Source organism: Aethalodelphis obliquidens, unplaced genomic scaffold, assembly GCF_003676395.1.
Source record: "Aethalodelphis obliquidens isolate GAN/ISIS:26980383/991018 unplaced genomic scaffold, ASM367639v1 scaffold53, whole genome shotgun sequence".
In the NCBI taxonomy this organism is placed as follows: domain Eukaryota; kingdom Metazoa; phylum Chordata; class Mammalia; order Artiodactyla; family Delphinidae; genus Aethalodelphis; species Aethalodelphis obliquidens.
The window spans coordinates 1,289,129-1,303,224 of NW_020837997.1; the positions used below are offsets into that span (position 1 = coordinate 1,289,129).

General features: G+C 46.0%; 1 protein-coding gene across 1 annotated transcript; it reads left to right on the forward strand.

Moving 5' to 3' along the window:
- Window positions 1-7,203: 7,203 nt before the first annotated feature.
- On the forward strand, window positions 7,204-12,806 carry FAM32A (family with sequence similarity 32 member A). Its single transcript, XM_027084521.1, has 4 exons — window positions 7,204-7,356; window positions 7,447-7,588; window positions 11,284-11,337; window positions 11,647-12,806. The coding sequence occupies exons 1-4, from the start codon at window positions 7,283-7,285 to the stop codon at window positions 11,713-11,715; spliced, it is 339 nt and encodes a 112-aa protein (XP_026940322.1). The 5' UTR covers window positions 7,204-7,282; the 3' UTR covers window positions 11,716-12,806.
- The last annotated feature ends 1,290 nt before the right edge of the window (window positions 12,807-14,096 follow it).

Sequence of the window (14,096 nt, forward strand, 5' to 3'; positions counted from 1 at the left end):
TGGATCTCACATTCCAGTGAGCAAGCAACCAAATAAACACATAATTAGTCAGGAGGGCTAAGTTCTAAGAAGAAAAATAAAACAGGGCAGAGATAGATAGAGATGAGGGTGAGCTATGTAGATTAGGAAGGGAAAGCACCTCTGTTGGGGTGACATATGAGTAGTGACTGGAAGGAAGTGAGTGGGAAGTAAGCTGTGTGGGAAGAGAGTCCTTGGCAGTGGGAACAGCAAGTGCAAAGGCCCTGAGGCTGGAGCAAGCATCACACAGTTGAGAGAGAGCAAGCCAGCCAGTGCTGTATGTAGGGGCTCAGCAAGCACTAACTATGATTAAGTTAATTAATAACTGTTAATTAAGCTGCTGCTCATGTCTGCCATTAGAGGCTGCTTCTCTGATACACCAGCTCCAATGATGGAATTTTTTTCTTTTTTGCATTTCCAAGAAATCAGTTTTCATGGTATAAATAAATTAATTTTATCTTGGCATAGATCAATTTCAGCTTTATTATGTTAAACTATATGCAACAATACCTTATAGTATATCCTGGACTTCAACCATGAGGCAATGGGGAACAAGGAGGTCTTTTTAAATCCCCTTATAATATAGGCTATAGGACTTCCCTGGTTGCACAGTGGTTAAGAATCTGCCTGCCTATGCAGGGGACACAGGTTCGATCCCTGGCCTGGGAAGATCCCACATGCCACGGAGCAACAAATCCTATGCACCACAACTGCTGAGCCTGTGCTCTAGAGCCTGCGAGCCACAACTACTGAGCCCGTGTGCTGTAACTACTGAAGACTGTGTGCCTAGAGCCTGTGCTCCACAACAAGAGAAGCCATTGCCATGAGAAACCTGCGCACTGCAAGAAAAGTAGCCCTCGCTCTCCGTAACTAGAGAAAGCCCACGTGCAGCAAAGAAGACCCAACACAGCCAAAAAAAAAATAATAATAATATAGGCTGTAGAACTCAGAATCATAATAACAATACTGCATGTCACTAATCACCAGGAAAATGCAAATCAAAACCACAATGAGATATCACTTCACATCTGCAAAAACAAAACAAAAACACACAAAAAACAAGTGTTGGCAGTGACGTGGAGAAATTGGAACCCTTGCACACTGTGGGTGGGAATGCAAAATGGTGCAGCATCTGTGGAAAACAGTATGGATGTTCCTCAAAAATTAAAAATAGAACTACCATATGATCCAGCAATCCCACTGGATGGGTATAAATCTAAAAGATGGGTATAAATCTAAAAGAATGTAAATCAGAACTTTGAAGAGATGTTAGCATTCTTATGTCCATTGTAGCATTGTTCACAGTACCCACAATATGGAAACAGCCTGAAAGTCCATCGATGAATGAATGGATAAAGATGTGGTATATATATAAACAGTGCAATATTATTCAACCTGCAAAAAGAAGGAAATTCTGCAATATGTGACAACATGGTTGAACTTTGAGGATGTTTGCTAAGTGAAATAAACCGGTCACAGAAAGACAAACACTGCATGATTCCACTTATATGAGATATCTAAAATAAATTCTTGGAAGCAGAGAGTAGAAGAGGTTGGCAGGGACTTGAGGGAGGAAATGAGACGTACTAATCAATAGGCATAATATTTCAATCATGCAAGATGAATAAGCTCCAGAGATCTGCTGGACAACATTGTATTTCTAGCCAACAATAATGTAGTATACACTTTGTTAAGAGGGTAGATCTCAAGTTAAGTGTTCTTACCACAATAAAATAAAATAAAATAAAATAAAATACATTCAACTACCATACAACCCAGCACTTGCACTCATGGGCAACCCCCAGAGAAATGAAAACTTATATTCACACAAAAACCTATAATGGCTATTTTATTCATAATAGCCCAAAACAGGAAACACTTCATTTGCCCTTCTTCACTGTAATTGAACCAAACTTGGGTTTGCTTGCCTGCATGCAGCAAATCCAATCTACTGACACCAGGTCTTGCTAAAGGAAAGTTCAGTGTTTTTTGCAAGGTGCCCAATGCAGGGCCAAACAAGAAGAATGGGCAGCTCATGCTCAAAAGACCTGAACTCCCGGATGGCTTTCAGGGAAGTGTTTTTAAAGGCAAGGTGAGGCAGAGGGTCATAGGGTGCGGGATCAGCTCGTGTATGTCCTTTTGATTGGTTGGTGGTGAGGTAGCAGGGCAGTGTTTGGGGAATCTCAATCATCAACCTTCTGGTTCCAACCGGTCTGGGGTCTACATGCTGGTGGTCAGCATGCAGTTAACGTCTTCCATCTGGTAGGGGTTTTAGTATCTGCAAAACAACTCAAGGAGATGGCTCAGAATATTATCTATAGACCTTGAGGAGGAACCAAAGGTCCATTATTTTGTTTAATGGCTAAACTATTATTAGTTTGTCTCACTTGACTGTTTTCTTTTGTTTCTGCACCTTCTCACTTCTCTGATTAAGTTTGCTCTTTGGAACTTGGGGAAGGCGTAGGAGGCTAAAGCTTGTGTACAAACAAGAGGTGGAGGACATGGGGTGTGTCCCCAGGAAGGCCCTGCAGGGTCCTGCTCAGTTTCATCATCACATCATACCAGGAGCTATACCATGTCACCAACAACATTGGCTTTGATCACTTGGAAGGCGATATGTCCCATGTTTTCCCACCATACCCTATGTTTTTTCCCTTTCCATACCCTATTCTTTGGAAACACTGTGGATTGTCTTACAGAAATGCTCCTTACAGGAGTCCTTGATGGCCCAGAGGGAGATGTCATGTGATAAAGCACAGGCATTGACAACCTAGAGTTGGAAAGTGATTTTGAAGAGTATACTCTGAATATGAAGACATTTAGGAAGCCTTAACGGATTCACTGGTTTTCTTTGTATGTATACACAGCAGTAGCATATAATGAAGATCTCAAGACTCTTCAAAAGGATATAAAATAAACAGTTTAAGGGATCAAAAGCATTGTGTCGTAGTTCACTTGTCACATTTTCCCTCTTAGAACACAAATTATCATTGGGCTAATACTGCCCCCAAGGGGGTGAAAATTGGTTTGTGGGGAGGAGGTGACAAAAAAAATCTTAGATATTTCAGTGGTTTGTGGCCCTCCAAAGCTTAACCTTCCCTGGCAAAATCTTATTCATCAGCATTTAACTTCTCTAATTAAATTAAATTAAAATGGTCTCTTTAGGGGGGAATGAGGGGGGGAAAATGGTTGAAAAAACACTTCCTTAAGGTTTATAAAACAGTGATGGATCTAATTTGAGTGGATGGCCTCATAGTGGTTGACAAAAGCAAGGATCAAACACTACTCAGTGTGCGTTGGATTATGCCTGTGCCTCAGTTTCCCGACCTATAAAATTAGGATGGTTTACATAATAGGGTGGCTGTGAGAGTAAATTAGATGATCTCCATATGAGTCCATATAAAGTATTAGCTGTTATTGTTATCATCATCATCACTCCCATTTTATAAAAGAGGAAAGAGAAGCTCAGAGAGGTCAGACCACTTGCTCCAGGGCACACAGCATTGGAAGTGCCAAAAAGGAGCTCCAAGGCTGCTGGGTTGGCTTGGGGAAGACAGATGTCCACACCTGAATCTTTCCTGTCCCTCCCTGCGGAGTTGATTCTGTCGTGGACAGCCCCACAAGTAAGCTGGCGCCACTTGGTCGCCCCCATTCACTGGCACAGGGAAGCCCTTTCTTTTTCTTTTTTTAAAATTTGTATTGGGGTACAGTTGATTTACAATGTTATGTTAGTTTCAGGAGTACAACAAAGTGAATCTGTTATATATATATTTACATCCACTCCTTTCTTGGCGATCTCATCAATTCCGGTTCGCCAAAGGTTGAGCCTATGGCTGGAGAATTGGGCAGTGGTTTGCTGCCCCCTGCAGGTAGAATGGGAAAAGGCAGGCATCGTGCCCTCCTTTGTCGACCCCTTCTAGATTTGGGGGCGCTTGCTTCTCTCTTCTTTTTTCTCCTCCACCCCCATAATGCCCTCCAAAAAATGTCCCTGGCACAATTTGGGCAACAGCCGTCCAAATTTAAATGCACAAATGCACATACTCTTGGACTCAGCAATTCCACTGCTACAGATTCAGGCCACTGGCAAAAGTCAGATAAGATTTGTGGGCACCTAGGTAATCATTGGTTGGGGAGGGCTTCACTCAGCCACAGGACATCCAGCTTTGAGGAAGGTGGGGTGGAAGTGTACCTGCTGTCTCGTAAAGAGCTTCAAGACATTTTGATAAGTGAAAAGCTGAAGGCAGAAATAAAAGAACATCGCAAAGATATATATGTTGGCATATACACATTTTGGGCTGCAAAGAATCAAAATGAACTTGTTAATCGCTTTGGAAGGAGGTGGGAAGGGAAGCTTCTACTTTTTTGCTTTCCTTTTTCTTTCTTTTAACCATTTTTTTTACTGTGTGGTTTTCTTACACAGAACATGTGGATTTATACATATATCTTAATGTCAGCAAAGGATTATGGGAGATTTGGGGCTTCTTCCCTGTTTCTCTCAGTGTTAAAATCCCAATGATAAAAATTTTAACTCAATACATGAAAGCAGTCACCGTATTCTCATGGGGCAAGGGTCAGTGACAAAGAAAGTATAGAATAAGATCCCATTTTTATTTTTTAAAATTATAAATAATAATAGACTGAAATAGAAATCAAAACACTAACAGATTTTTTTTTCTGGATGGGAGCGATTTCTACTGTCTTCTTTGGGTTTCTCTGTATTTTTTTCTATTACGTATTCCACAATTAATGTTTGTATATCTTTTGTAATCTGAAAAAAAATAGATACACAGCATTGTGAATGCATTTAATGTTGATGAGTTGTACAATTTAAAGTGGTTACAATGGTAAATTTTATGTTTTATGATACTTACCTGGTTGGTTATTGCAAGGTTACTTTTCTTTAGGGGATGGTAGGAGTCTATCAGGCAGATGACCTAACTAGTGCTAACCAGGCAATTCCTGATTGACTACTTTGAGATTCCATTTCTGGAAAAGCCAAAACTGTAATTAAGTCTCAGTTTGGCAATGTGGCACTTAGTATAAGTGACTCCATTTGAGGTCTTTCCATTTATTGATTTGAGGCTTATTTACTACATAAAGTGAGTTTCCTCCATGTCACATGAAAAAATGAGAGGAGAGCCATGGGGCTGACAGCATCTTCATCCAGGGCAGAGGAAGATGATCCACATTGAAAAATATAATGTTTAAAAGAATGGAAGGGAACAAAGATAGAACTGTGTTTTGGTTATGACAATAGTTCTGCTTATTCAACAAACAAATTACTTGTGATATCAGGGAATTAAAAGCCCAACTCACTGGAGTCCCAAGTGTTATGACACTATTAGATCAGGTTTTTTGGTACACCTTCTGCAACTATTTTCTCTTAACACAGCCTCAAAGCCAGAGTGGCTGAGAATCAACATTTTATTCTGAGGAAAACCAAATCTTGCTACAATTCTACCTCAAGAAGCAAAGGCATCTGGAGTGAGCCCAAGAGAAATGAGAAATATGTCCATACAAAGATATATACTATGTTCACAGAAGCTCTGTTCGTTATAGCCACAAACTGGAAACAACCCAGATATCTATCCACAGGTGAGTGGATAAGCAAGTTGAATACATTTATATATAATTGTGTTACCGAACCAAACTTGGGTCGCTTGCTTGTGTGCAGTAAAGCCAACCTACTGACACTGGATTGTGGTGAAGGAAAGTGTAGCGTTTATTGCAGGGTGCCAAGCAAGGAGTCCAGGTGGCTAGTGCTTAAAAGGCCTGAACTCCCTGAAGGCTTTCAGGGAAAGATTTTTAATGGCAGTGTGAGGAAGGGGGATTGTGGGGTATGTGATCAGCTCATGGACCTTCTTCTGATTGGTTGGTCAGGAGGCAATTGGGAGTCAACATCATCAATCTTCTGGTTCCAACAGGTCTGGGATCTATGTGCTTGTGGTCAGCATACAGTTAACTTCTTCTACCTGGTGGGGAAACCCTCAAAGGGTATGGCTCAGAATATTATCTGTAGCCCTTGAGGAGGAACTGAATGTCCTTGACTTTGGTTTTGTTTTTTAAGTATTTATTTATTTTGGCTATGCTGGGTCTTAGTAGCAGCATGCGGACTCTTAGTTGTGGCATGCATGCAGGATCTAGTTCCCCAACCACGGATCGAATCCAGGTTCCCTGCATTGGGAGCGCAGAGTCTTAGCCACTGGACCACCAGGCAAGTCCCCTTGACTTTATTTAATGGCTGAACTATTATTACTTTGTCTTCCTTTCTTTCTCCATTGTCTCACTTCTCTGATTAAATTTACACTTTGGAACTTGGGGACAGCCTAGGAGGCTAAAGCTCTTCTACAAACGAGAGGCAGGCAGAAGACATGGTGGGTGAGTGGGTTGGGGAGGGTGTGTTCCAGGAAGGGTCCTACTCAGTTACAATGGAATAACACTTACCAATAAAAATGCAGTGCTGTTATACCCAACAACAGGAAGGATCTCAAACACTCTATGCCCAGTGCAAGTACTCTAACTCAAGAGAACACATGGTTTATGATTCCACCTATATGAAACTTTAAAAAAAGACCATTATGACCTATAGTGAGAGAAAACAAATTTGGAGTTACCTGGGGAAAGGGATGGAAGAATTAACTGTAAAGAGGAACAAAGGAATTTGGGGGTGAAGGAATGTTATCTTGATTCTGAAGGTGATTACATAGGTGTATAAATGTGACTACACTCGTGGAAGGCTACAATTTAAATGGGTGCATTTTACTCTTTATAAATTGTACCTCAATGAAATCGATTTTTATTTTAAATACCACGAACATATATTTCACATACTACCGTCATTTACCAAAAGCTGAAAAACTAAGGAGTACTTATTAGGCTTACAAAATTAGGTTATCTATTGAATCCTCAAAATATGGCAATAAAGGAGAACAGAACATTCAAATAACGCGCAAAACACTCAATAAAACGTTGGGTTTTAGGAAACCGGTGCTTTGTCAAAAAGGCTTCCCAGATCTAGGTGCCCAAGGCGGGGGAAATTGGAAGTGGGCGCCAAAGCCGGAAGTGTGGCAGGAAACAGGATGCAGAAGGTGGGGACGCGCTTGACTCTCCAAGTCCCGCCCTGAACCCGGAAGTGTGGCCCACGTCCAGGTGCAACTACGCATGCGCACAGCCTAGATCGGCCAATCAAAAGGAAGGAAGGCGGGCGTTCGGGTGAAAATCGGGAAGTGTGGCCTTTTTACGTTCCGGACGTTAGCCGAGCGCCATGGAGGCCTACGAGCAGGTCCAGAAGGCGCCCCTGAAGCTGAAAGGCGTGGCAGAGCTCGGAGTGACTAAGCGGTGAGTCCTGAGAGGCTGTCCCTTTGAGCATCTTCCTGAGACCCCGGAGCGTAGCCCTCTGACCCGCCGTTACCCCGTCTCCCCTCCCAGGAAGAAGAAAAAGAAGGACAAAGACAAGGCGAAACTGCTGGAAGCGATGGGAACAAGCAAAAAGAACGAGGAGGAGAAGCGGCGCGGCCTGGACAAGCGGACACCGGCCCAGGCGGCCTTCGAGAAGATGCAGGAGAAGCGGGTAAGGCGGGTGGGAAGCCTAGGGATGTCCCGCATCGATGGCCTGGGTCTCCTGGGGTGGATTCAGAGGCAGGACCCGGAGACCCGTAACCGGGGTCTACCCCAGAACGCTCCGGGGAGGGCAAGCGGTCAGTGAGGACCTTAATTCCGGGGAGAAGATGCTGCGTAAGAGAGTAAGAGTCCACGGTGGGGGAGCTCCGAGGACAAGAAGGTATTCTGGCCGGATTGGACTGCAGAGGGGAGAGCTAGAGACCCGGCTTTGGATTCCAGCGCTGTCGCTCGTTTGACCCGTAACACTGGTCAGTGACTCACCTCTTGATGCCTCAGTTTCCACATATGTAGGGGTCAGGATCATGCTTTCTCCTAAGAGGGATGGAACTTTGGATGAGGTAACGCGGGCAAATGGCGCTCAGTCTGGCATAAAGTCAGTGCTCAATGGATATTAGCTGTTGACATTAAATGGGCATACTCACCGCTGTAGGTCACCACGAAGTGTTCCCATGACGACTTTGGCGGCTTCAAATACGTTGTATGTTCAGGCTCTGAAAAATGATTTCTCTTAATATTAAATACTTAATAAATTTGGGTGGCGAAGGGTAGGAGAGGTCAGCGTAGGATAGATACGTTCAACCCATTATGTTTGGGGGGAATAATCAGTCTAGGTCAGTGGTTCTCAACTGGGGGCCATTTTGTCCCCCACCTCCACCCCCAAGAAGACATTTGGTAATGTTTAGAGACATTTTTGTTTGTTACAGCTTGGGTGGGGCGGGGGTGGGCGGGGATGCTGCTCAACGTCCTGAAGGGCTTGAGACAATGTCCCTCAGAGCAAAGATTGATCTGGCCCAACATATCAGTAGTGCCCAGGCTGAGAAACGCTAATGGTGGTCTTGGTGATTTGGTCCAGTAACGTCAGGAAAAAGTTAACTCGTTACTCCCAGGCCTAATTGAGTCATAGGAGAGAAAAAGGAGAGAGAGAGAGACTCACTGGCTTTGACACGACAGACCTGCGTCCCATTCTGTCTCTACCACTGTTGGTGGTGTAACTCTGGACAAGTTGGCTCACCTCCCACACCTTAATTTCTTCATCTGTAAAGTGGGACTCAAGTCCCAACCTCATAGGTGGTGAGGATTTAACAAGTGAATGCACTTAAGCCCGTTCCTTAAGGTTATAGTCAGAGGCAGGGCTGGGATTTTACTGCTGGAGTTGGGGTGGAGGGGGGAGAGGCTCATGCAACCATCAGAGTGACTAATAATGGCCCCTCAGAGTAGGGCAGCAATAGTGGAGGTGATGGAATGTATCGGGTTTGGGATAGGTTTTGAAGGAAGAACAGCCAGATTAGCTGATGGGCTGGGTGTGGGCTGGGAAAAAGGAATCAAGGATGACCAAGATTTTTGGTGGGAGAAGCTGGGTGAATGAAGGTGCTGTTTTACTGAAACAGGAAGGACTGTAAGTAAAGCAGGTTTCTAAAGTGGGGGGAATCAAGATCTTCGTTTTAAAAGTTAAATTTGAGGTGCCTGTTAGAAACCCAAGTGGAGAATTCTCATGGACAGTTCGATACCTGAATCTGCAGTTTAGAGGAAAGGTCTGGGCCCAGATCAACATTGGGGAATTGCTCTGGGGACTGCATGAGATCCTTTGAGGAAGGATAGTGACAGAGGAGGTCTAGGATCTGACCCCTGGTGATCAGAGGGTGGCAGAAAAGAAATTGCAAAGGAGCACAGGACGGAGGGATACCAGGAGAGAGTGTGTCCTTAGGAGCCAAGTGGAGAAAGTGTTTCAAGAAGGAAGACGTGATCAATTGTGTCATATGCTGGCAGGAGGTCTAGGCGGGTGAGCACTCAGAGCCCTTAGCTGGCATTTGGTATGAGAAGGAGGAAAGGCTGATTAGAGTGGATCCAAGTGGGGGCAGGGAAAGGCAGAGATGGAGACAAGGATTAGAAATTAATCTTGGGAGATTTGCTGTCAAAGGGAATGGAGAAATGGGCCTCTAGCTGGAGGGTAGAAGGTCAAGGTGAAGTTTTCGTTGTTGGCAATGAATACCAGAAATCCTCCTGAGGGTTTGGTTTGACCCAGCGGAGGGAGAGAGGGGGGCAGGAAGAGAGAGAGAGAAAGAGAGGGGAAGAGAGGGAGGTACATGAGATGGATGAGAGAGAAGGGAGCAGGTGTGGACAAAGCGAGGTGCAGTTGGGAAATGCAGATTCCCTTGTGGAAGAGTGTTGGATTGAGCACGTGGGCTTTATAGCCTGGACAGCTGGAAGGAAGGCTCCAGCCTGGTGGAAAGGATCAGAGCTTGGCATTTCCAGCCCCATCACCCACTGTGCACTCTGGTCCTCATTCTCTCTTGTCTGTGAAGTGGGGTTTACAACAGCACCCATGATGCCCTCTGAACTTGGTGCGTGGAGTGAGAAGAGGGAGGGCAGAGCCCCCCAAAGTGCCTGGCATTGGTGACAGCTGCTCAAGTCAGTGTGGCCTCTCGTGAGGAGACACGGGCCTCACGTGGGCTCACAGCAGCAGGAAGGGGCAGGGATGGACAAGGCAGATACTTCAGAGGGAGAGGGAGTGTCAGCCAAGTGGGAGCTGACTGGACATAGAGGGAGATGAAGAGGCAGCAAAGGAAAGAGGAGGGAAAGGGAGGGGCAGTCTACAGTATATCTCATGCTTTTGTGGGTTGCCTGGGCTTAGCTGGCTGGTTCTAATGCTGGCCTCCCTTGGAACCTGGTGCAGTCAGATGGCAGCTGGGGCTGGAGGCCCATCTGGGCTGGAAATCCAAGATGGCTTCACCATCACGTGTCTGGGGCCTCATTGCTCCTCTATGGCCTCCCTCCCCACATGTCGTCTCATTCTCCAGGTCCTTTCTTTGCAGCAAGGTCATCAGACTTCCCGAATGGTGGCTAGCTTCCAAGAACACAAGGCAAAACCTGCTAGGTCTCCTTACAGCTTCAGCCCAGCACTGGCACTGCATTCTGTTAAGTAAACCGTGTCACAGGACCAACCCAGAGTCAGTGCGACAGAGGACTGCACCAGGGCACCAGTACCAGGCAGCTCGGTTCATGGCGGGGGTGGGCACCAAAGTGAGTCGGCCACAGTCACCCAGCTAGTAAGTGTGGAGCCAGGTGCGGCCCCAGGTCTGCGTGGCTCTGCATCCCATGCTCTCACCTCATACCAGGTATAATTGGTGTTAAGCATGAGGGTAGGTCATGGTGGTACAGGGTGCATGTTCCAGCATCATACTTGTCAAGGCCATCTGGGTCTTGTAACCCTCTTGGCTTTGTGTCCTGTCACTCAAGCACCTACTCTGTGTCAGGCTCTTTACCTTCCTCATTTATTATCCTTCCTCAGACCCCTTCTGAGGCTTTCTTTTTCTGCAAACTGGGAATGCAGTCAGTTGCCCAAGGATGCAGGAAGCACATGTACAGCTCCCAGCGGAGTCTCTCTCCTTAAGTCAGTGCTAGGACGTTTCCCACCACTCAGACCAAAGGGCAGCTGATGTGAGTTCCCACCGGGGTGTGTTATGGTCAGGCATCCCTGCTGGACCCACCTGAGTGGAGTTGAGGGAGGGGCGAGGTGTTCACCCTGAGACCTCCAGCCATTCTAAGTGTGAGAGCCAGGCTGGCTGGGGGCTCTCCTCTTCCATCGTGTGCTGGCCTGGGCTGCATCAGGCATGTGACTCACCTCCATTTCTCTCCTCTCTTCAGCAAATGGAAAGGATCCTGAAGAAAGCATCCAAAACCCACAAGCAGAGAGTAGAGGTAAGTCATGTGCTGGTGGGGGAGACTGAGCCATGTAGGGACCAGGCTGGGCCCAGAGGCTAGGAGCCTGGTAGAGGAGCCATTGGAGTGTTGGTGGGGGTGGGGGGGGTGCTTTACCCAACCTCCCCAGGGTCATATAAGGGCAAGGCCAGGGTTCAGGCATCTATAATGCCTGGCAGGGTGGCTTTGAGAGGAAGGGGCTCACTGAGGAGAGACAGGATGTGGAGAAGTGGGAGTGGGCAGTGCTGCATATCCCTAGTGCCCTGCTTGGGTCTGTGCTGACATGGGCTTTCTCCTCGGCTTTTCCAGGACTTCAACAGACACCTGGACACACTCACGGAGCACTATGACATTCCCAAAGTCAGCTGGACAAAGTAGCCTCCCCTCCTGGGGTATGGAGTGGCATCAAGGAGAAGCAGAAGGCAAAGTTGGGGTTATATTTGGCGCCTTTGGTATTTTCTAGAAACATTCTTTTACACACATCCTTGCATCATCTGCTGAGACAGTGCTTTTCAAAGCTGTATGTCCTCATTCTGGAACTTGATTAAAATAAGACCGTCCTTTTACTCTATTTTGATTTCTCAGTAGCACATAGAAGAGAAACATTTTTAGTTTGGAAAGTGTATCCAGAGATTAAGGTTATTTCTGTGTAAGTGCCATGGAAAAGTGGTTTTACCCCCGAGTTGTATCTGACTCTTTGACAGCCAGCCAGCTGGCTTTGCCTGGATGAAACCGACTCCAGAGGACAAGGAGCTAATGCCAGCATGGCCTGCAGCATGCACACCCCTGTAGGGCCCTGCACAGGCTGCCCTTCAAGCTCCCTCTAGATTGGGGCTTATGCTCTCCCATCCAGGGGTTGGGGAAGCCACTTGCAGCTATGGTCTTCAGTCTGCCCCCTCAGCCTTCTGGCCAGTGAGACAGCACAGCCTGGGAAACAGAACAACCACCTAAGGCAAGGATGGAACGTACACCTTGTCCCTTTCTAAACCTGTGGCCAGCATGTAGCCTCTTCTCCCAATATATCCCCATTCCAGACATGTCTAGTGGGTGTTGCCGTGGCAGGCATTGCCAGTCAGGCACAGCATTCTTTGTGATGGAACCCAGGCACAGCCTGCCATCTTACCTTCAACCCTGGGCTCCAAGCAGCCCCCCGTATTTGTTCAGAGTTGGCACATAACATGTTTGGCGTTACTGGCCTAAGGACATCTCGAGGGTGATGGGACCGAGGCAGACCCCCAGCACAGACAGACGTGAGTGTAGTCAAAAGGAAGGACTCAGGTTCCCGTGCTGGAGAGCCAGGATCTTTGAAGGCCTCTGTATACCCACCAGATAAGGATCAGACTGCATATGCTGTTGGGAAAAAATGTGTTGACATAGATGCGGAGAGAATAAGAAGGGCAGAAAACAAAACAATGTGTTGGGTTTGGGACTGTCATATGTGAAATGCAGAATAAAACAAAAAAAAGTTATTAACTGTGAGTCTGAGTATCATAATTACAGGCTGTTTGACTACCACTAGAAACACTGCCTTTAGGATTATCACACACAAAGAATGTGCGTACCACAAAACAACTATTCTCCCTCAATTTGGAGAAAATTAGATGACATGTGTTTCCACCTGGGGTTTGCAACCCACCTAAAGGAGGTGACATACTCTCTGGTTAGCATGGCTCCTTGCAGTGGATTCCCCCACTGACTGGTAGAAAGGCACTTTCAGGCCTTTGCCATCCATGAGTCAGCAGTTGGGGTCTGTGAGCATGATGCGGTGGCGCTGTGAAAAGCCTGCTTCAGTAGTGGGGAAGACAGCTACTCCAATTCTCCCTGCCCATCAGATCGCTCCAAAACTGAGTGACTGAAAACAGTGGAATTTCTCTCTCACAATTCTGTGTATTGACCGTGCTCAGCTGGATGGTTCTGCTCCACGAGGTGTAGTTTAGTTCGTGTGTAAGTTACATTGACTTGCCTGGGGCCAGACCATCCTCCAGAATCTCCCTTTACATAACCTGTTCCATCGCCAACACAAGTCATTGCCAGACCCACTCTGGGAGGGAATTACACAGGGCACGAACATCAGAAGATGTGGTTTATTGAGGGCCATCACTTACAGTCTACCACAGTGGTTCTCAAAATCTGTAAGTTAGGCTCTCCTGGGGAGCATTAAGAACTACTGATGCTACCCGGGGTGGCGTTCCGTCATGAGATTTTTCAGAGCTCCCCAGGTGACCCCAGCATGCAGCAAAGTTTGAAAAACTCTGGTCTAGCACAATCAGTATGGTCTTTTCTGAGACGTCACAGAGGTCAAATCTGACTTATACATTAACTGCCAAGAATGAAATTCAGATATGATTCACATTCCTTCCTCCGCATATGGAGAAAAGGAGGTTACAAGTAACTTATGTGTAAACAGTGTTTACTGTGACAGTACTCTTGGCACTTGGAAGTCTTTGTTTCCTCAAAAGACTTTTGTCCTCCTAGCCCCCCGATACTGTATTAAACATCTAAAATGCCCACAGCAAGCCTGAAAAGAAATCCTCCATAATGGAAAGGGTTGCCTCTCCTGAGTGGCTTTTCTTTTTGCCTTATGCTTTTTGGCATTTCCTCAGTTTTTCTTCAGTGAGATGTACAGTTTTGTAGTTAGAAAAAAGACATGTTTTTCTAAAACACTGCAATAAATTGGGCAAGGTATGAGGCTAGGCACGGTAGGATTTCTTGAGAGAGAGTTGATGTCAAAAAGCCTCAGTTGGCTGCTTTGTGGAAGA

Excerpts from the sequence above, each read along its gene's own strand:
- FAM32A (XM_027084521.1), top strand. The coding sequence starts at position 7,283 with ATGGAGGCCTACGAGCAGGTCCAGAAGGCGCCCCTGAAGCTGAAAGGC. Across the intron at positions 7,589-11,283 it reads AGAAGATGCAGGAGAAGCGG|CAAATGGAAAGGATCCTGAA; the intron begins GTAAGGCGGGTG and ends TCCTCTCTTCAG. Across the intron at positions 11,338-11,646 it reads CCCACAAGCAGAGAGTAGAG|GACTTCAACAGACACCTGGA; the intron begins GTAAGTCATGTG and ends CGGCTTTTCCAG.